The 23,091-nt window shown below is 32.5% G+C and overlaps 3 protein-coding genes across 5 annotated transcripts in view; 2 read left to right on the top strand and 1 right to left on the bottom strand.

Moving 5' to 3' along the window:
- The first annotated feature begins 1,761 nt into the window (after positions 1-1,761).
- Positions 1,762-6,520, top strand: LOC123712378 (nucleolar protein 10). Its single transcript, XM_045665422.1, has 10 exons — positions 1,762-2,024; positions 2,153-2,413; positions 2,557-2,697; positions 2,768-2,976; positions 3,151-3,379; positions 3,644-3,770; positions 4,241-4,409; positions 4,751-4,985; positions 5,653-5,778; positions 6,097-6,520. The coding sequence occupies exons 1-10, from the start codon at positions 1,959-1,961 to the stop codon at positions 6,502-6,504; spliced, it is 1,971 nt and encodes a 656-aa protein (XP_045521378.1). The 5' UTR covers positions 1,762-1,958; the 3' UTR covers positions 6,505-6,520.
- A 688-nt stretch (positions 6,521-7,208) lies between these two features.
- On the top strand, positions 7,209-12,141 carry LOC123712556. Of its 2 annotated transcripts, XM_045665716.1 has the most exons (9): positions 7,209-7,348; positions 7,504-7,601; positions 7,978-8,052; positions 8,569-8,732; positions 9,327-9,528; positions 10,031-10,206; positions 10,650-10,830; positions 11,340-11,555; positions 11,874-12,141. In XM_045665716.1, exons 1-9 carry the CDS (start codon positions 7,318-7,320, stop codon positions 12,114-12,116), a joined length of 1,386 nt encoding a protein of 461 aa, XP_045521672.1. In that variant the 5' UTR covers positions 7,209-7,317; the 3' UTR covers positions 12,117-12,141. The 2 variants fall into 2 exon arrangements, with proteins under 2 accessions (XP_045521672.1, XP_045521670.1); XM_045665714.1 differs by lacking the exon at positions 7,209-7,348 and having other exon boundaries at positions 7,355-7,601.
- A 1,030-nt stretch (positions 12,142-13,171) lies between these two features.
- The window catches only part of LOC123711760 (sodium leak channel non-selective protein), a 37,088-nt gene continuing 27,168 nt past the window's right edge, over positions 13,172-23,091 (bottom strand). For both annotated transcript variants that reach the window (XM_045664510.1, XM_045664511.1), the window contains exons 25-35: positions 22,618-22,812; positions 21,246-21,463; positions 20,417-20,640; positions 19,653-19,789; positions 19,181-19,317; positions 16,775-16,934; positions 15,744-15,848; positions 15,613-15,676; positions 14,780-14,870; positions 14,175-14,251; positions 13,172-13,765 (exon numbers count right to left, since the gene is read on the bottom strand). In XM_045664510.1, coding sequence (XP_045520466.1) covers positions 13,620-13,765; positions 14,175-14,251; positions 14,780-14,870; positions 15,613-15,676; positions 15,744-15,848; positions 16,775-16,934; positions 19,181-19,317; positions 19,653-19,789; positions 20,417-20,640; positions 21,246-21,463; positions 22,618-22,812 — 1,554 coding nt within the window. In that variant the 3' untranslated portion in view covers positions 13,172-13,619. The remainder of the gene's footprint in view (positions 13,766-14,174; positions 14,252-14,779; positions 14,871-15,612; positions 15,677-15,743; positions 15,849-16,774; positions 16,935-19,180; positions 19,318-19,652; positions 19,790-20,416; positions 20,641-21,245; positions 21,464-22,617; positions 22,813-23,091) is intronic.

Here is a 23,091-nt window from a genome sequence, read left to right as displayed (position 1 = left end):
AACCACTGTGAGTAAAGAAAAATAATAATGTATTAAATTACATAAGATAGGCAAGTAGTACAAAAATACATGTTATACACAGTTATTAAGACAAAACTAAACAGAAACAAAAAAAAACAAACGAAACTAAAAAGATGATACATTAAAAATAGAAAGTAAATAGACACATAAATCACGATCACCTTATCGCGCTTCTTAAACCAGGTGGTATACATACAGAAATACGTCCATAAAAATGTTGTCTTGTCATATTCACTGAATTATTTTATAAATAAATTAGATTCCTTCTAATTCTTAATACACACCCATGATTGTTGGCTAGTCTTTACTAGTGCGATTACACAAGCTATTTGTATAATAAATATTATCCAACAATTACAGTAGTTTTATCTTGGAAAAAATTATGGGTTGTAGAACTAAAAGATTTATGATATTCCCCAATAATGAGTTTTAGTACCTTGCAATATTACTAAAGTTAAGACATCAGTAGTATTGATATTGTAAGAACAAAAATAATCTTGCATACATAAACATCTAGATTGGTTTTTGTTTTGAGTCTTATATAATACATTTCAGGAGCACATATACATATATTAGGTGAGGCCATACCATAATCTATGTCGTAAAAATGATTGGACATGTATATATAACAATATTATTTATATGTTCAAGCAGACAATTTCAGAATATGATTTTTAGAAATGATAACCAAGAGAGAGAGATAGATAACCAATATGATTAAGTAGTTTTTTTATTTTAAATTATAACAAACACGTAATAGTAACAATTCAACATTAAATAGTAACTGATACTCTACTATTCCTTTGTAATAGTAGTATAAGATTTTGCTCCAAGTGCTTCTTGTTGTGTACAAATTATTTTCTCTTCTTAATATAGTTATATTTGCTTGGACTAAATGGCCTCTTTCTTTTATTAAACTTCTCCATTGTTTTAGCTAAAACTTCATCAGATACATCTTTTTGCATATCACCTTCCTTTCCTTTAGGTTTCTCTTGTTCCATTAATCGCTCAATCTCTGGGTTCATACCCTTAAAAGATAGTCTACCTTCCAACAAATCAGTACAATAGATAAAACTAGATTCCGCAATGTAATTTCCAGATGCTTGCTTCATGTCATTCGTTATAACGCCTGAATATAAGTTATCATGGTCCTTAGAATTTTCTATTCTTTCTTTAGTTTTTTTCATAAACTTCATGTCTAGTACCGATTTCGGTAGAGTTAGTTTTTTCATTGCTGCCATGGTTGTTATTGTTTCATACACAATATTCCCTTCTTATGAATAATATTCCCTTGTTTATAAATTACAATTCATAAATTAAGAACCATAAGTTTCTAAACTTGAGACTAGAATTACCACATATTGAAAGTATGCATTATTTCGTTTAAAGTGTGTTTTGTATAGGTTATCCGTCATGCCTCAAGGATTGTTCATTGCATAGAAATTACATGTCAACTTTCAATTCGTCTGACAAATGACAAGTGAGAATACAGTTAATGTCCTACGTCAGTGGTAAATTGTTCTTTTAACTTTTTTTTTATTTTCTTCAAATATTAATTATAACGTATCTTCTTGGTAAGGTTTGAAAATTCTTGTCTACTTGAAACTGGTATAAAGTCAAAACGATTGCCATAATATTAAAAAAAATCTTGTCTAAAAGTGATTTTTCACTGATTGAAATTTTTTGACACATGATATCAGTAATAAAGGATAACTGGCAACTGACAAGTGAGAACGGTAAAGACTGAAGTGCGACTTGCGAGTGGGAAATAACAAGTAAAAAATAAAAACATGTGGTGTTGTTACTTGTGTTAAAATTAAAGATATATATATATTTAATCAAAAGTTCACGGAACAATATTTTATATTTTTGATTATTTAAAACAAAATATGTGACTGTTTTGAAATAGTATATAGAAAGGCACAAACATTAGCAAAATGCAAGTTTCCGATATTGATAATGTGAAGATTTACAATCTTAGTGCGGGAAAATCTTTACCAGACGTAAGTTTTAATTTCAACTTAATTATCCTTATTATTATAATATGATATTTATGAAAAATGATAATTACTTAAACAATTTGTATTCCGAATATTAAAAGGACATTTTCTTAACCTATAACACATTCCAGTGGTTAACAGAGAGAAAGAAACATGCTCTGTTAAAGAAGAATGTTGATCTACGAAGAAGAATCGAATTAATTCAGGAGTTTGATATGCCAGGTGTGAGTACAAGTATACGGGCATCTAAAGATGGTCAATATATTATGGCTACAGGCATTTACAAACCCAGAATCAAATGTTATGATGTAAATAATTTATCCTTAAAATTTGAAAGATGCTTAGATTCTGAAGTTGTTACATTTGAAATTCTTAGTGAAGATTATACAAAGGTATGTAGTCAGTGCATATAAGTTTTAAACATATGTATTATTTCTATTGTAAGTTATTATTCTATTTCAACTAAACTATATATGTCTTTATGCAAAAAATATAATTATTCTTATTTTGATGTACATGTTTATTTTACTTTTAGATTGTCTTTTTACAATGTGACCGTTATGTCGAGTTTCATGTAGGTCATGGAAGACACTATAGGTTAAGAGTCCCACATTTTGGAAGAGACATGACATATCATAAACCCTCATGTGATCTCATTGTTGTTGGTGCCTCAAGTGTAAGTACATCTCAAAGATTAATTTTATTGAAATTAATATTTAAAGATTTATTTCAATTTCAATTTCTAGCAAGTGTACAGGTTAAATTTGGAACTTGGTCAATTTTTGGCACCATATGTGACAAAGGCAACGGAAATTAACTGCTGTAGTGTAAATGAGGAGCATGGTCTATTAGTCTTTGGAACAGAAGGTGGCCATGTGGAAGGATGGGATCCCCGCACAAAATCTCGCCAAGGCATACTAGACTGTGCTTTACATTGTTCTGATGCTGACTATAGGTATAATATAAATAATTATTATATTTGTTTTAGTTTAAGCTAGAAACTGCATTTTACAAAATTTCATAAGTGTTATTGATGCATGTTGATGATTATTGTTCAATGTAGGAGCATGTAAGCAAGTACATATATACTAGTCAAGGTAGATTAAAAACACAATTTATTTTATTTCAGAAATTCAACCATACCCTCCATAACAGCCTTAAAATTTAATGGCGCTCTTCAAATGGGTGTTGGTACTTCATCAGGACATGTACTTTTATATGATATAAGATCTAGTAAACCTCTTCTAGTTAAGGATCATATGAATGAAATTCCTATCAAGCAAGTTGAATTTCACAAGCAGATGAATTATGTGTATTCTATGGACGCTAATGTTGTTAAAATATGGGATAAAAATACAGTAAGTAATATTTCTAAATATCAACCTCTTGGCAATAGATATCATTCATATAGAAACATTTTAACCAACTAAATTTGTTATGATTAATGTATAGATCTGTCTGATAATTTAATTTTTCATAGCTTGTTGCAATGATCTGTTAAAAAAGAGTCATTTCAAAGCAACTAAAGCAATTTCAAAAACTAAAGACAATATTAACACAGTATGATATCCTTGGAAACAAAGTCTGTATATGTTTTTTTGATTTGCTTTTTAATGTTTTAGGGCAAGCAGTATACAAATATTGAGTCATCTGTGGATTTCAATGATCTTTGTATTATACCAAACACAGGACTTTGTATGATGGCAATGGAGGAACAGAAAATGCAAATATATTATGTGCCATCACTAGGTTAGTTTAATGTATTTCATGTTAATCATGAGTAGAAATCACTCATCTACAATCACATCTTTCTAATTTCTACATAGTGAAATTCCTAGGCCCATATTCTAGAAAATCACAAAGTTAAGCTAATTAGAGTAATGTTTGTAGTTGACATTTGACAGTGCTCAATGATATCTATTTCAATACGGGCCTAACTAGGTGCCACGCTCCTTTAAGTTAAACATACTAGTTTTATATTCACATGAACAGAACATTTCAATTTCATATTAAAACAGATCATATGATCATACTTTTTAAATAACAAGGAAAAGCATTTTATATTTAGATGAAAACACTTAATGAAATTAATGAATAAATAGAAAATATTAAATAGACAAATTCCATTTTTACATTTAAACTGTTAAAAAAACAACATAGATAGATAAAATGACATATAATGTTTTTTTAACCATTTTCTAACTTAAATTTTATTTAAGGTCCTGCCCCCAAATGGTGTGCCTTCTTGGATAATTTGACTGAGGAAATGGAGAGCTCAGCCTCCCAAACAGTGTATGATGATTACAAGTTTGTTACAAAACAGGACCTCGAGTCTTTGGGTCTTGATCATCTTCTTGGCACTAATCTTTTAAGGGCTTATATGCATGGGTAAGTACTTTTATATTTACTATACTAATAATGTTAGTGATTTCTAATACAGTGAATTTTTTTTCTGCACAGTGAATGCCATGTCGCCACAAAAATGTATGTCCAATAAATAGAAATTTCATTAAACTGCACAAGTCCGAGGCAAATTTATTTCAGCAGTTATATTTACACCCACACGAAAACATTCCGTACATTTGCTATACACAAATATTAACACAATTGTGTTTCCTTTTCATTTCAACGTATTATTATTTTATTACTATTGGATTTTTTCTTATTTAGTAATATATAATAACTGAAAAATTAAAGTTATTAAACATCTACTGAATATACAATTTCAGATATTTCGTCGACGTACGATTGTATAAACGTGCGAAATCAATAGCAGATCCATTTGCCTTCGAAGAGTATAAGAAACGTAAAATCAGGGAGAAAATCGAACAAGAGAGGCCTTCGAGGCTCAAAGTCGATGATAATTTGCCGAAAGTCAACCGAGATCTCGCTTCGCGCTTGCTCGAAGATGACAGGCCTAAAAAGAAACAAACTGGCAATTTGCTTAAAGATGACAGATTTAAGGTAGGTTTTTTTTACATGTTGAAATATCGAGGCACATATAATTTTCAATGCCTATTTCATAATATATTATTGAACCTATGAATATTATTTTTATGTGCGAAATTTTTTGGTTCTTCTATGTGGCAAAGCTTCTCTCTTAATTTTGTATTAATACTGATATATATATTTAATTAATTTTAAAATAATATTAATTAAGAATCAAGTTCTAAAAATTAATGGAAATACAATAGCGAATTTATGTTATTCCTATTGCCTGTAAACTTAGTAAATCTTAATTATCTTGACATTTCGTTTAGCAATACAAATATCTTAAACTTGTGTCCTAATGTATATTTTACCGAAAGACAATGCTAGAAACTTGCCCGTAAGAATAATTACTCATTAATATCAAATATTACAATAAGTCTATAAATATATGTAATTTATATGTAATTACAAAATTCTTCCATTTGTGTCTCATCTTTGCTACTATTTTCCAACCTTTCGCTACTATTTTACTTTAACTAGCCAGAATTATGGTGGGCGTCCTTTTTTTAAAATATGAATTAGCAAGTATCTTGTAAAGATAAGCCTTAAATAGTCAACAGACCTGTGGTCGTGCAATTAGAAATAAAATAATATAAGCAAATCTGACCTATTTATTAATTAAATGCATATATTTTGACAGGCTCTTTTTGAAAACCCTGAGTTTGAAGTTGACAAAGGCGCTGAGGAGTATCGTCTGTTGAACCCAGTTTTGTCCCGCCTTGGCAAGAGCAAGACTAAGAATAAATCAGAAGCGGAACCTATGCAGGTAAGTTTCTTTTATATTGTCTGTGGAAGGAATGGTTTTTTTTTTCTCGTTTAATCTCTGTCAAAAATTGATAAAAAATAATGCAGCTTAATATTCCTTTAATTAGTTTTGTTTGTATGTAAAACCCATAAGTTATAGAGTACAATGATATTATGAAGTTGTATATTAGTGTTACCACGCACAAAAGACGAATAATGTAGAAATTTCAAGTTCTTTGAATTAGTATATAACGGAAAATACAAAAAGATCATTTTATTTCCCTGATCTACTGTGTGTATGCTCTGCAATCCATTTTAAAAATGTATTCCTCTAATTTAGATTGAAGGTGACGACGAGGAAGGAGACTCCGACCAAGAATTTTACGACACCAGTGGAGACAGTTCTGACGAGGACCGCACCTGGGTGAAAGAAGTAAAGAAGCAACATAAAATAATAAGACACAAAAAGCAGGATATAGAAGAAAGTGGAGAAGATAAAATGTATGAATTGAGTGCGCCACCCAAAAACGGTAACATTAGGAATATAATGAAAGTCAGCAACAAAAGTTTAGGTGAAAGATTGGGGAAAGAGGGCGCCACCACTTTCTCTGGAATTGGAGGGAATAGAGAGATGAAGTTTGTCATGAGAGGAAAGAAGACAGATAATAATCAGAAGAATATGAAGAAGCACTATGAAGAAAGAAAACGCTTGGTTAGAAGAACAGGATTTCTTAAAAAGAAACGATAATAAAATATTTAATTTATGTGTGTTGGTTATTTGCGTGTACCCAATGACGTCATTTTTAAAATTTTCAATTACGTTGTTTCGAGTAGATACAAAAGCAAGCGAATAATAACAATAGTTTACCTTGAAATTAAGGCTACAGAAATGACGCATATTTTTTTATTCTAAAATCGAGGTGTTCGGCATTTTATAGAAGTTTAACTCGTTTTTATTTACAAACTTTAAAATACAATTTATATTTTTAAAACGTCATGTTAGTATTAAGAAAAGAGTTTAATACTGCATTGTCTTATCATCTTAAAGGGTATCATAGTTCAAGATGAACTTGAGACCTTTGGTTTGAAAAATACGAATTAGGACACAAACAAATGATGTTCTTTTATGATGATTTTTTTTAAACAAAAACGAATCAAACCTGCTGCGAGCTCAACTGATATTAGGTGACACCGCCGTTCATGGATGCTTACACTAAAAGGGCTAGCTAGTGCGTTGCCTATCTGTATTATATCTTTCTATTCCGGTAATAATAAATAAGTTCATAGGGAATTTAAAGAATCATAAAATAACGTGAACCAAGAGTTTGTTTATACAATAATGTACTTATAAACTTAAAGATCAGAAATGTTTTTTATTTCTGATAAACTTTAAAATTGAAAGTATACAACAACATAAAGTCGCATTAAAATGCAGTTTATTGACATTCGCTAAGCGACAGAAGCCGTAATTATTGAGACAAAAATACATTTTATAAAATTATGAGGGTATGCGGATGTAGTTCTATTTTTTACTAATTCGAGGCGCATTTGACAACCCACAATGCAACGAGACAATGGATCTTACAGTAGCTGTAAGTAGACCCTACGTTCGAGTATATTAAAAATAATACTTAGCGGAAATATATTGCACCATTAAGATGTTATTGTTTGAATAATGTGTTCGAAAGCAATTAACGTATAGATATGGGTAATAAAGTGGATAATGTGAGTTTAATCGCTCATGCAGCTAGCGATCTTCTGGACAGCCATGTACGGGGCAACGAGAAACTTCTGCCAGCGATGGAGAGGTCCGTGAGATCTAGCGTTGACGGTAACAGTGTGGAGGTATGTGGATACTTAAGTGTACGTACTAATATTAAAATGTGAAACATATGGCTAGTGGTTCAGATATGCCTAGAATGCATAAATGTGCATGAAGGGATGTTATTTGTTTTATTTTTTTACGTATGATTCAGTCTTAACTAGCCTACTTTGCAATGTCTCAATCAAATGTACATAAAAATATTTGCAAACAAATTATTTGAGTAGTTAAAAAACAAATTAAACCACGTCATATGGTGGCAGGTAATTGCACGCTGTGCGAGGTAGAATCATTACATATCATTTAAAATTAATTATTAAGTATGTAACACCTGGCAGGGTGTTCATTACATATAGCTTCTTTTTTAAATTAGTCTTAGTATAAATTTTGTCATTACAGATAGGGGAAATTACAGAATCTCCAGAAACAGATTATATGAGTACTTCAGCTATATTACACTATTGTAAATCAAAAGTGAGTAAAATTCATTTAGCTATATGTGTAGACATGAAGTAACATAATACAAATTTCTTCATTGTATGTAAATTGTAAACTGTAAACATAATATTGTATTTGAAATCCCATTGCCCTATTGCCGTAAACAGGGTCTAAGGCAAGATCCAAGTCAATTCCCTTTCATCGTTTATAAGGTAGTCTTTACTGTCTACCGACCTGAAAACTCATGGATATCATGTGCGTTTGAATGCAAATTTATTTTGCCTTTTCACTTAGAACTGTATTTCTATGAGTCAGCGGTGTCTTGGAAAGCTTATTTTAGTTTACATATATTTAAAACCGTTTGAACAAATTATTCTCAGGTACTTGAAACACTTCTGAAAATAAGCATTTAATATTCTCTTTCATATATGTAATATAGTCTTGAAAGTGTTGTAAATTTGGGTACATATGTAAAGTATTAAAGATTGGTGAAAAATTATTAAGCTGTGTTTGATCCGAAATAATGGGCTGACATATTTTCTCATGTTTCAGATATTAGTACCATACCTTAAACTCTTAACGGTTATGGGCCTGCGGCCGGTGGCGGATACGTCGAACTCCTCAAGATATGCCATCTGCTTCTCACACTTTCATTCTGCACAAGTGGCAGTGTTTATGTGCTTAGGATATATATTGCAATATATGGCATGTTTTAGGTAAAATATATCATCGTTAAGAAAAAAAAAGATAGATATAATAGCAATAACTGGAACAGTTTGTACATGTATTGTATCAACATCTTACATTAAGTTTTGCTAAAAAGGGCGCTTCCTTTGTTTGCTCGCCTATTGTTGGAGCACGACAAATCCTTAAGTCTGAGTTAAGCCACTTATTTACAAAATGTCAGATGCATAAAAAAACAACTTTAAGCATGATTTAAAATATGCTGCTTTGAGGCTTTTAGTAAGTTTACGAAAATAGGGGTAAAGGTTCGCTGTTTTCATGTAACGGGGGCAAAAGGGTAGAAGGCTATTTTGTTGAGAAAATATATTTGTTTAGAGATTCTAGTAGAATAACGCGTGATTGCTTATTATATCTATTAGGATATAATATATAATACAGTTAATAAAGTAACACAATTTAACGAATCTGATATCAAACGCATTACGCTTACGCATCTTGCGTACTAGACTTTTATTTCTTACAAATAATTGTTTTATCGGAAAATTAAGTTACGTTTACGAGTTACAAAAGGTAGGACATTACCCAGTGCGTAGCCAGTTAATGACGTATTATAATTCTGTTTACAGAAGGGACAGAGGATTTTGTTACAAACTAGTGCCGTTAGCCTTGTCTTCCTCGTTGGAATATGATGCGTACAGACAAGTCTGTTATGGCAACGTCACCTTTACTTATATTGGACCCAGTGTGTTGCATTTCGTAGGATTCCTGTATGCACTCTATCTGTTCAGGATATCTGATAATGAACAATTGCAAAATCTTATGGAGAGGGTAAGCTGTTATCCTCAATAAATTAGAACGCATTTAGAATGAATTAAAATTTAAAAAGTAGTTATTATTACAATAAAAATCTAATTTAACCTACTAAAGCTTTTTGAAGACGGATAAAATGTTAGCATTTCTATAGACTTCCTACATATAGTAATAATTATATTCAATATTTTATACTGATGCACAGTGTTGAGCTTGATCCTATATAATACAGATAGAATAACGGACATATTGAATATTATGAAAGACTTACGTTTTAAGGAAGTAAAATAAATTGTATGTAATAAGTACAATACAGGCGTTTTTGCCTCAGTTGACGAAACACACTCGGTTTTTATTGAATTAAATCTGATTCTAATTCAATCCTACGATATGTATGCATATCATTTGATTACTGATCAAGCTGATAAATATTGATGAAAATTATAAGCGGACACATGCATAATGATTTGTTTCTATGTAAGCGAAAAACAGGAAATAAAATATAAAGTTTTATGTATAGGTGTTCCTCTTATCGTCGTACGCCCCTCAAGGAACACCTACAACAAAACCAAAGAAATTGCTGCGAATGCTTTGGTTCTTTATTAGTTTAAGTGTCCTGTGGATGTGTGTGTCATTATGCTCCGTAAACCTCATGATAGCAAAGGGAACTATTATGTTTAAATGGATGGAAAACAGGTTAGAGTTTAATTAACTTATGAAGATTAGTAGAGGACACAAAAATATATAAAGCTGATAGAGTTAATTTTTTTAATAGAATAGAAACGAGACGCCCCGGGTGCGTCGCCGGCCTGTCATAGTAAACTCTGAAAACATTTTGTTTTTGTATTTAAATCATCAGTACCTATACTTTATGGATTTTACAGATTTTAACTCCATACTTACCAAGAAAGACCGCTGCAAACCAATATCTCGCGTGCTCTTATTCTTGTTAAGATGTTGTTATCAGATTTAATAAATTAATTTAAATTTAAAGTACTTAAACGCTTAATTAAATTTTAAATCAAAAATACATTTAAAATTCTCAAGTTTTTGTATGAAGATATTCTGATGTCAGTCGATGATTTGCAATACGGATTCTTATAAACCCATAGGTGAATTTATTTATTTTTATTTTTTAGTTCCGATGAGGTGTTGCTTTTTTTAAAAATACTTCTCATAGTATGTACATTGATCCATGATATGATTCAAGCAACGGTCATTACGAGCTACTGCCTTCAAGCGCAATTGTTGCAAGCGCACCTAATGTTTCTGAGGGAACGCTTACTTAATCGAACTATATCGCCCCTGAATTGGATGCGGGTAAACATTTATTATTTTGTTATTTATTTGGGCTAATATATAAATTACTTTCACCAATAATTTAGTAAATCTTTATTTACAATCTCTGTCCAAGAAACATTAGAATCACCAATGAAAATCCCTTACAACGATTTAACCAGTTTAGGCTCGTTTTAATATTTGTATATCTCTTTTTGTTATGATATCAGATCATATTAGCTCTTATTACTTTCACTTGTACATTAGGTTACCATTTCTACAAAGTTACTATTTTAAAAAGGTGCCGTTTATTACGTAAGCACTATAGGGGGGAGTCATCGGTGATTATTTGCTTTCTTACACATATTACCCACACATTGTCTATACTTAAAAACGAAATGCATTTTCTTAGAAGAGGGGGAGGGGGGGATAAATTGAACGGCCCCATAACTATATTCTTAATTATTAGTGAAAAAAAGATATCTGTATCAGATATCTTATTTATACTTACATATTAGCACGTAAAATTACGATTGTATTATACCTTTCAGGAAATAGCTGAATTTCGCAAGCTACTAAAATATCTAAACGATGATCTAGCACCGGCTGTATGTTTATTTACGATTGTGAACTCTTCATGGGCGGTGTCTGGCATCATGTGGTTACTCGACCTGGACAAAGTGGATACAGGAACGGAGCCAATAGCGGGGATTAGCATTTTGAATCAGCTCCTATGGATATCGGCCGTGGTCGTACCTTTTATACAGGTACAACCTTAATAGACGTTATAGGTTTCAAAGAAAATAATCAAAATGCAAAGACGAGCCCGATCCATATCAATTAAAATTGGAGGCTTTCTCTAGCTAGAGAGCTGGTTCTGGAAGGCTGTAATAAAGCTTTATTACAGCCTTCCAGAACCAAATCATTTTGAATTATTATCCTGTGCAAAAATGCAATAACAATCCGATATAATTTAAAATAGAAATTGCCGGGCTACGACGGGTAAAAAAAGCAGTTTACAGAAAAGTAAACTGTACTATACTGTACTATACACACAGATAGAGATTTAATATTGTTCCTTTCAGGCAGCACGACTATCAGCGGAATGTTACCGCACACAATCCGTCGGGCACGAGTTATGTGTGCGACCATTTTTGCACCAGGATACATCGCAAGAAGACATCACCACAGTACTCGCTTTCGCCACATCCCTCAAACTTCGCGCGAAACTATTCTGGTATCCCATTTCTTCCCGATATATTTGTCTTATTATGACATTAGCCACTATTATATTATTTGCACTTGGTATGTGTCATTATTTACAATGAAAGTTAAAATATAAGTTTAACTAATGTATTGAATAAAATAGCATGAATTTGTTTATATCTTTTATTTTATCTCTCAACTATTACAGACACGGTTATGTTAAATCTGACGTACACACATTACGCTGTCATCATTCAGCAACATTTGAACACGTGGCGCTCAGTATGTCGAGCGAGGACGCGGAACTTTTTATTGGCAAAACAATGAAACGCACGTCATGTTGCTTGTTAAATGGGAACATCGCGCTCTGTATTGCGACGTTGCTACTAAATGAATACATAGATTTAGGTTCTATCGGTCTATTATTAAACGTTACTCCACGTACAAGATAGTACCGAGTCTGTAACTAATAATGTTTAGTCAATGATTAGGGAAAAAAGGTATAAAACGATTTGGCCATTGATTGACGGATCGAATCGAAATGTGTACATCAGAATTAGCATTTAACTATAACACAAAACTAATACCCAACATTAATAAATAGTATATACTTATCTATAATATAAAGGGCACAGACTTATAATGGTTATCTGAACCATCTTAAAACAACATGTTAAATATTTTATGTGGTAACACAATGAATTAAATATCTACGAACGCTCCTTGGCACATACGTAAACAAAATACAAAATATTTTTACCACCTACAGATAATATGATTTAAGACGTCAAGTATTAGCAACAGTTTATGTATATTTACTACTAATGAATGTTAAATATCGGGGCAATACACACCAACGCTGACCCACTGACATATACTTTTGATATTGGGATAGTTTGCATACTCATAATTGGGAGTAAAAAACCTTTGTAGGCGGCTCAGAACACCACAAACTTTATTAGGAGTTCATTTGTAATGAAATCTATTATCTAAATGTGAAATACATAGGGGAGCAGGCATTCACAAGTAGACGGCATGATTCTTTTCATATAGGCCAGGTCGTGCGGGATGCCTGGCTTGGAATGCATAACGCTTTCATTAGAATACTCCTTTGTTTTAAGTTCTTCTACTGACAATGTATTATAATTATCAATATAAGAATCGCAAAATGAAAATCTCGAGGCAGAGTCGCATTTTATTTACAACATATGTATTGTACAAAAGATGTATATTATTAGCAAAATAAAAGAGAAATTAAGAAATGATGGCCATTGCTCCAAGATCACAAACACCACTAAAGTTTACATTATTCTATGATATTTCTAAGATTTCAATCGCGTTTCTTTCAAGGTACTTCCGAAATCGTTAAACGGGTAATATAGTCCATACATCAAATTGATGTTTATCCACAATACAATTATTGATAAAATCTAGCTTTGATACCATCCAAAAATATCCGGTAAAAGGCATACTGATTCGCTGATGTGATCTGTAGCCACTAAACAAACACTTTTACTGGCAATATTTCTAGTTGATATCATCTAGAAACTGTCAATTCAAAACAGCCGAGCGCTATGCATTAAAGCAGCGGGCGACCTCGTACGTACGCGACGTATACGCGGGCGCTAGTCGCACGGCATATTCCGATCGGTTAGTGCGTTATTCCACCACGATACTACGTGCGTGATAGCTGCTTGTTCGCGAGGGTACGTGCTCGCACTTAAGCCAGTTGCAATTACTGATACACCGCTTCGGGTGGTTTTAACTGGCGCTGTAAATAATTTATTATTACTATTTCTTTGATTATTTTATATTTTACTTCATAAACCAAACATTTTTGTAGAATTAATAAATGTTCGTACATTAGTTCTTTAGAAGTGTCTCGCGTTAACAAGCATTTGTTACATAAACATAATATTTGATATTTGTTATCTGTGAGTTAAGAACAATAAATGAGAATTGTCTCCAAAAAAATATTGGTATTGACTCAAATTATTGTTTTAAGTCGCAATGTCCCTTTTGACGCAAGAAGAACACATTTATGAATTCACTAGATACATCCTTTTTTTAGAAGGGTGTAGAACTTATCAAACCAGAAACTATTATTTCGGTATTTTAACATTCCACGTCAATTTAAAAAGCATAAAATCGGTATTCATTTAGCAATTTTTTTTACTTACGTGTTGGTTTCTTGTTTATAGCGGGATGTGGATCACTTAGTGTTGGCTGAAGGTACTTCTTGATAGGACTTTCTGGCCTATAAAATTTAAATTATTACTCTGCTGTACTTGCGTGTACTTTTAAAGAAAATTTTGTATATATATACATATACAATGGCTTATGTATATATATATATATTTTTTTAGATATAGGCCACCAAGAAAAAAAGAGGGGTCGCTCTCATGCACGGTCGAGGTTAAAGAAGTTTCAGGAGAATGCTCAAGATATAGAGAAATGGAGCCAGTTGGGGAAATTGATTCTCTTATTTGGTGATAACATCAACAGTAGTTATTTACTTTTTTACACATATTACCCGCACATTGTCTATGCTTGAAAACGAAATGCGTTTTCGAGGATTCCTACAAAAAAATTAATACGTTTAATTACTATTATTTTTGAGAGCTTTCCTTACTTTTGCTGACAAGACGAATAAATTGCACTAAATCTGTAATATACTTACGTAATTCTTGAACGGCTCCATAGACTATTTTGTTATCATCATTTATTAGAGTATAACAAATACTAACCCAAGTTATAATCACAGTTCCCATGGGCATAGACTCACCTCGGTATAGTAACAGAGGGCAATCCAGTTCTTTTTAATTGGTTCTTAGTTGAAGGCCGCTTAGGTTGGGAATCCAGTGATGTTGCAATGTCTATAATAATAAAAAAACATCTAGCGCTATCTTTAGGGGTATAATAATTCAGAAACGAAAATTAACTTCCGACTGCAGTTCGTCAAAATTTTATTAGATATGGTCATTCGCGCTAAGTCCCATTTCTGAATGTCACCCACAGTCTTTACCTCACATTTATGTATTACATAATAGAAAAACAGACAATGTTTCTGCGACACATACTTTGTGCCTTAGGCATGCCAGTTTTCTTTAGTACGAGCGAACGTTACTGGCTCACATAAAATAAAATTCTATTTCTTGACTATCGTAGTTCGAACTATAACTTCAGGAAGAGAGTCACATGCTCCAGTCAAGCCAATACAGAATATTAATAAAGCTATAAAAAATCAAAAGCCTAATATGATTTGAATATGTAGAAAGAGTCGTTTACGCAAATTTATTACAAATTACCAAAGTATTGTATACATGACTTTGGGACCACTATTGCTGAACTAAACGTATATACATATATATGTACGTGTACATAATTTAAATAATTCGCAGTGGTAGTGTAAATCAGAGATTATGCATAAAATGTTATTAAAAGTATTTATATAAAAATTTGTGCTTAAATTAGTGGCCATAAACTTTTACTATTTATACTATACTTTTATTTATTTTTTATTTAAAAGGCAAATAGTTGCCTTCTGTGCCTGACATACGTCAAGGTTTCAGTAGTATTATGTGCGTAAATAAGAAATATTGTAGCTATGTAACTTACTTGATATAATAGGTTGGGAAGTCGACTCGGTTATTTCTGTCCGCCCGGTGCTTGTTGCTATTTCCTGAAAAATCTTTTGTCTTGGAAAACATTCATAATCATCTGTCTCTAATAATGTTAAGTCAACTTACTTGGGCTTCTGTATCAGACTTCTCCTTTTCAGCTTTTTCGTTTGGTAAGTCGAGCAATTGTTCATTTGTTTTGCGCAAACCCGCTATGAGGCTTGTTTGTTGTTTCTGAAAAGTTATGTAAGAAATACTACAATTGCTATTTGGCCAATTCATATACACCTTTTTAGGTCTTAGTCTCAAATTTCTGTAAATTTCATGATAATTCGATCTAATAGGCAAGTAGGTGATCAGGCTCTTGTTCCTGCGACACATCGTCGACGTTTTGGGTCTAAGGCAAGCCGGTTTCCTCACAATGTTTTCCTTCACCGTTCGAGCGAATGTTAATATTAAATGCGCACATAGGAAAAAGGCCATTGGTGGACAGCCAGGGATTGGACCTACGACCTCAGGGATGAGTATCACACGCTGAAGCCACTAGGCCAATACTGCTATCAACACATGGCAGATAATACATAAATAACAATTATCGGTTTAAGCGTTCCCCTCATCAAAGTGTTAATCACGAAATCCGTTGTTATAGAATAGATATAAGATAATTACCATAGGAATTAAATAATACGATCAGAAATAAAACACGTAGCGCGGCATGATTATTACGAAAGCCCAACCCAACCACAAAAACCAATTCTGCTTGATTAAAGGTTTTAAAATACGAAATATATTTTTCAATATTATTACTATTATATACCAATTCGAAATTTCTAGCTGTACTATGTAAGAGTTAAAATATGTTAATGTAATAAATACACAAAATTGTTTACATTATACAGCGCCGCATTATACGAAAGCGCCGAGTTAGTATCAATGGGCCGAATTAATGCGCATACGACCCACTTGCTGCTGGAATGTCTAATATAAATTACTCGCTACTTCCTTACTATCATCTTTATATGTTCGCACAGTAGCGATATTGTGTATCTTATGTATTTAATATTACATATATTTTTTTGTTTTGTTTTCTACATTATCGTATTGGTTTAGTACTATAGTGAATAGTTTTTGTGAATAAATAGATATACAATGTTTCTTACGCTAGTATTAGCTCTTATCTTCTTTAGACAGCCTTCTAGCCAAGTGCGAATTGTCTGCTTGGCGACTTCTTCTTCTATCAAAAATTCAAATTCCTCCCGAGCGAGTAGCTCTTCCATTTGCAAAGATTTCCGTATGTCCACCGTGCGATATGACAACATACTAAAATATGAATTTTTGGTATAAATACTAGAAAAAAAACTAACATAAAATGTATTTCAAATTTTAATTTGGCTGTGAAAGTCAAAGTCATTTATCCATATAGGTAATGTACACTTACGAACGTAAAAAAATAAATACATATTGAATGCTTCTAATTTTACATTTACTGCCAATTCTCAAATCAAGGGTGTAGAACGGTAGAGAAGAGACTGGCAATCCCGCTGTTAGTCTTTTTAATCGCCAAGTTTTTGGAATTACACAATGTTTGTAAGGAGCTGCAACCATAACACCATGTTCCACATGACTTCTTAAGTAGTTTATTAATAATAATAAAAAATAAATTTAAAACAACGATCCTCTATCGCAGGAGGCACAGTGTAGGAGCACTCGCTTACATTCTCGTGGGAACAACACGCAAATACATACTCAAAATAACTAATAGAATATTTGAAAAGTTTAATATTTCAAGATATAGAAGAGACTCGACTCGACATGGGTCTTCGGGTTTGACGTCCAATACGTTTTCGATATACGGGACATAGCTGAGAATTGTAATTATTTTAGCTACATAGATATCGACATAAATATAACATTTATAATTAACAAGAGACACACACTGAAACTTATAAAATAATAATAATAAAAACAAGAAAATTAAGGTACATTTTGTAAGTGTGTAATGTGTGTGTAATGTGTGTGTGTTGTGGTTGTAACTGACCCTGGCTCAGCATTATATTGTAGAGTAGACATGTTCCACAGCGCTGGTCAATGTGACTGATACCACATCAGTAAGTTTGCGCCTCAGACGTAAAAACAGAAAAATAATGTAATAATAATAGTAAAAATTAACAGTGTAAGTAAAGAAGTCTTGGATGAGAAGTGTGTAAAAGTATAGTAAATAAAAAAAATTGTTACTAAAACTTGTTCATGTTACTGGATACAACTAAAAATATGTTTAATCAATATATAAATCCCCTGTAATAATAACTATGAATAGCCAACTTACTATACCTAAGTGGTTTTGTGAAAGTAAGAAAGTCTCGATATGTAATTTTAAGAGAACAGAAAATTAAACCTTCATGTTTTCAAAAGCTGAATAAATTGATAAATAAAAGTAAGATTCTGTATAAAATAATATTTAGGTATCCTTTGATGGATAAGTAAAATAAATATTACCATGGGTACAGAATATGTAAAAACGTAAACGTTAACACTTTTTATATATAACGTTAAATTTCGCTGTAGCTTGTATTAAGACTGTTGCCAACAGACTACGTCAAATAGTATAATTTTCAAAACCTGATAAAATACTGTTATTACAATAAAATAAAAATAATAGAAAGAAAACACTTTTTGAAGCTATGTATTATTATTATAAACTTATAATTATTTACATAATTACGGTGACCAAAAGAGACAATACTAAGAAAAACTTTATTGTACACAGTATGTATACTGTGTATAACCTATAGGATATTAGGTAAAGTAAACTGCAATGTCCCCCACACTAGGATTCCCTGTATTGTGGGCAGCCAGTCTCTTCCTTTTAACATGTCAACTGTATTTACCTTGATGATTTCTATATAACACAAATTAATATTTAAACTATTTTTGGACGATAAGAATATTTTCTGTATCAGCATAGGACAGGTCGACAAGATATTCTTTGAGATTTTTAGTAAGTGAGTGTTTAAATGTTAGTGATAATTTTGTTTTTAGGAAGTGGTACAGATGAAGTCTGTTTACGAATTATGGTCTGATACATAAAAGCAATATGATGCTTTAACAAATAAGAGGGTCTTGTTAATATAATAATCACTCTCGGCGAGGTACGCGGCTGCAATTGCTTTCAGTGCCTCGAGCGCGTACAAATTTACTTAGAGAATTTCGCGCCATTTACGCGTGTCTTGCGCACCCAGAGCATGTGAGAGTGAGACAGATTTAGTTGCACACTGGCTGAATTAACAAGAATTGCATTATTTATAATTAGTCATAAAAATGTTGAGGTTTTATGTTTTCTAGTTTTAATTATATTATCTATGTTCCGAGTTTAATATTTATATGAATAAAATTTCTATTCAGAATTTATAAAAGAAAATTTGTATGAAAATTCATACCATGACGTTTATTATTTTTTTAGTTTAATTTTTATATTAAGTTTTCTACTGTATTAGTATTAAGTTACTATAAAAATAGGGAAATAAGGAAATAAAATAAATGAATAATGATAACACATATATACTGACTTGATGACGTCATGGAAGGTAACATCTTCCCCGTTATGCAGCCTTTCGAGCTCGTAGCACATATATTTGAATAAAAGTCGCTCCTTATGAGTATCACACTCTAAACGACCTTTTAGTAGCCGAAGGATGAACTTTACCTGAACATTTACAAAGGAATGTTAAAATCTGTCGAAAATCATCTAATAAATGTTCGTAAAATATTAAATTCTACACTCGCAGTGTTTCCTTTACGTTTAATAATTTATAAAGGTTTTTGTTTAACCCTCTTCGAAAAAACGAGCAATTTTGTAATGTTATATGAGAAAAAACACTACTTAATTGACAATTTGACAAGATTTCTCATGTTTTTTATTAATAATTTTAAAATAATGTAGTAATGAGGTTATATTACATTTATTAAACAAATTGTGTGAACATTACTTATGCCTATTAAGGATATAAAAATCAGATACATCATCACGAATAAACTCACTTTTCTCACTGGTATTACGCCTTTTTGGTGTACATCTACAATGTTCCAGGTATTCTGGAAGTTTCTGATATCGGCGTATGACAGCAATGCATCTTCCTCATTCGAATAAAATAACGAAAAGTTTTCCATTATAATAGCTGTGAATATTGAAAATTTAATTATTTATAAATAAAAATTACGAATACGACGACTATAAAGAGTTTGAATGAGGAATTTGGATTATTTTCTCTTATCAAAGCAAATAAGACTAGCAATATTATTAATAAATTGTGTTAATTGTCAAATGCTTTGTTCGACGCATTAAAATACATGGAATTTTAAAAATTAAAAAAAGATCTTGCGAATATGTATTACACGTGTTATAAATAATAATAATAAACAATGCAATCTATTAAACATCAGTTAAGTGTTAAGTGTCAATGTCATTTGTAAACATTTTGAGTCAGCACAATACGCGGCGCTTGTGCCCAGTTGGCATAAATAAAAGCCATAAACAAGAAAAAAATACTATTTTTTTACAAAATAGGGGGCAAACGGGCAAGAGGCTCACCTGATTTCGCCGCCCATGGACACTCAATGCCAGAGGGCTCGCGAGTGCGATACCGGCCTTAACTGCCTGATTGCGCCTGAGTCAGTAAACGTAATACATACTTAATAAGATTTAGTCAAACTAAACGCCAAATTAGACTTCCGTGTGTCAGAAAGGTTTTGGCATACAGTCATATTAGCGGTTAGTCACATCCCTGCATCCCTTTGACACTTACCGACCAGCAAATTGAGGACAATATACGTGATAATAACGTAAAAAGTGCAAAAGTACGCCAGTGAAGCCGTGAAATTGCCACAATCGGTTTCCCAATAATTATCAGCGGGGGTACAGTAAGGTGGCGCCACCATGCAATCGTGCATAATTTTGTTCCAATCTTCTCCTGTTACTATACGGAAGAGCATTGCCACGCTGTGAATTGGCGAGTTGAAGTTCGCTCGTCTGAAATAAATCGAGTTCTTTGCTTTAAAAAAGCCGCAAATGTTATTAGATGTCCTTCATAATATTAACTTAGAAATGATTTTCGTACGTCGTAAGTTACATTCGGGTCGTTCTTTGCGCTACGTGTCATAAAATGCATCTAAAAATGTTATTAGCTGTACATCATAATGTCGATAGACTTAGGAAAGACGTTCCGTACGCCAAACGTCAGGAGTCACTCTTAGCGCTGAGTGTCGACTAAAAATTTCATAATACGGTAAAATGCATCTAAAAATGTTATTAGCTGTACATCATAATGTCGATAGACTTAGAAAGGACTTCCGTACGTCAAAAGTGACATTCGAGTTGGCGCTATGAGTTGACTCGAAATGTCAGAATACAGTTATTACAAAAATCAATTATCCGACCGGTTTTATTATATGTTAGTAGGTATATGAACACCTTGGATATGAGATAGATCGAGCTTGATTGTCAAATATTGACATTGATTACCCTAGGAAGTTTAGGACAAATTAATTTCTCATCAGAAAATTATTCCTTGTACTAGTTTTTTTCCAGAAGACCTTTAATATATATAAAACATACATATTATTCAAACCACGAACCTTCCGATACCTTCTCCATACTTGACGTTGCCAAAGACGATAGTTCCAGCTAAGGCATAGAAGAAAACCAGCAGAAACATCCCAAAGATGATGAAGAAACTCTTGCAGACGCTAACACCGACGGTGAGCATCAGCATCTTGAGAGTGGTGTGTTTGCCGGTGATGGTGAAGAAACGCAATATCACCACCATAAAACCCACGAAATAGGATAGGTCGTTCTGTGTAACGGTAAAGGTAGAAAATGATGTTATAATAAATACATTTATATTTTATTGTTATAACGCTTGTAGCCTTTGATTTTTATATCTGTTTCGTGATTATTTTTTTTTTTAATAGGCTAGTAGGTGATCATCCTTCTGTGCCATTCACGTGCCGTCGATATTTTTGGATCAAGACATGTCAGTTTCCTGACGATGTTTTCCTTCACCGTAGAGTATAAATGTGCATATAGAAAGCCTACTGGTTCACAGTCGGGATTCGAACCTAAAACCTCGGAGTCGCGATGAACACACTAGGCAAACAACTTTATTATTCAAAAAGAAGCGTCCCGTTTGGAAGCCCAAATTGATCTCAAATATTATCAAATGCTAACAACTTCACATACGCACATACCACAAGGTACGTGCTTTTTTAAGTCTGTTAAAAATATAGTAAAGAAAGCAATCAATATAAATGAAATCTTTTCGATTTAATTTTTTTGTGTAATCGTAATAAATAATAATGCTTGGAACATGGCTAGCTTTAGTCCCGAATTTTACTACTAATAATAAAATTATTCTAAACAAAGACCTGAAACTTGTGCGTTGTGTGGCTAAGGGCTTAGCCCTACATACATACAAACATTTTGTAAAAAATGCGATCCCATTTAAAAGCGTGACGCAGAGTTTTATTGCCAGTGTTTCTTGTCCGTTCTACGCCCTTTGAGAACTGGCAGTGAACTTAGAATGATAATTTTTCATTCATAAGTGTAAGTTACTAATAAATTATATTTTGATTTGATTAGATTCCTGTACATAGTATTGTCTTTGGTTAACATAGCTTTTACACATTGAAAGAAAACAATTTTTTTAACCGGATTAAAGCTATTTGTATTATTATAAACTTATAATTATTTTACATAATTTTACATTTAATTTTTTTCGACGTTGCGTGGTCACGGTGGCTGAAGATAAAAGGTGTTGAATGTCAAAAGTATCACAGCTGTAGAGAAAGTTGTGTTATCTGTATTTAGATAGTTGACGTAGATTCCTGTACGTCAAACCGTACGTTCCTGTACGTTTTTGACGTACGAAACTCGTATCGTATAAGTTATAATCTATCTATTCTAAAATACACGACAATCACGATTAACATAAAAAATAATAAGAATTACCTTAAGTGTAAAATGCATGAATATCCATATGCACCCAGCAACCGTTACAAGTAGGTCGTATCTATTGCGACGGCTCTGCCAATAGCCACGCGGCGTAAAGGCTATGGTCTTTAGGAGGACTTCTACTACGAACACTAAAGTTAGCAGAGCGGATGTCAGGGCTAAGCGTTCTGTATTCGAGGAGTGACGGGACCACTGAAATCCGTACACGTATTTATCAAGACATTAATAGGACACATAAAACAAGTAATATCAATGATTAGGGACGCGACGGAATCATCGCTAACAAGTGATATCCAGTGGCGTAGCTACGTTAGGTGGCATTCGGTGCAGAAGTTGGTGGTGTCACCCCATCAAAAGTAAAAAGCAATAATTTTCATATGACAAAGGACACACACTTCACGAAACAAATGAGAAATGTTGCAACTGAGACGTCATAGATTGCGAGTATAGGACGGGGAATCCCCCACGACA

Source organism: Pieris brassicae, chromosome 7, assembly GCF_905147105.1.
Source record: "Pieris brassicae chromosome 7, ilPieBrab1.1, whole genome shotgun sequence".
Classification (NCBI taxonomy): domain Eukaryota; kingdom Metazoa; phylum Arthropoda; class Insecta; order Lepidoptera; family Pieridae; genus Pieris; species Pieris brassicae.
The sequence above is the reverse complement of the archived record's forward strand: the minus strand, read 5'-3'. Positions and strand labels throughout refer to the sequence as shown.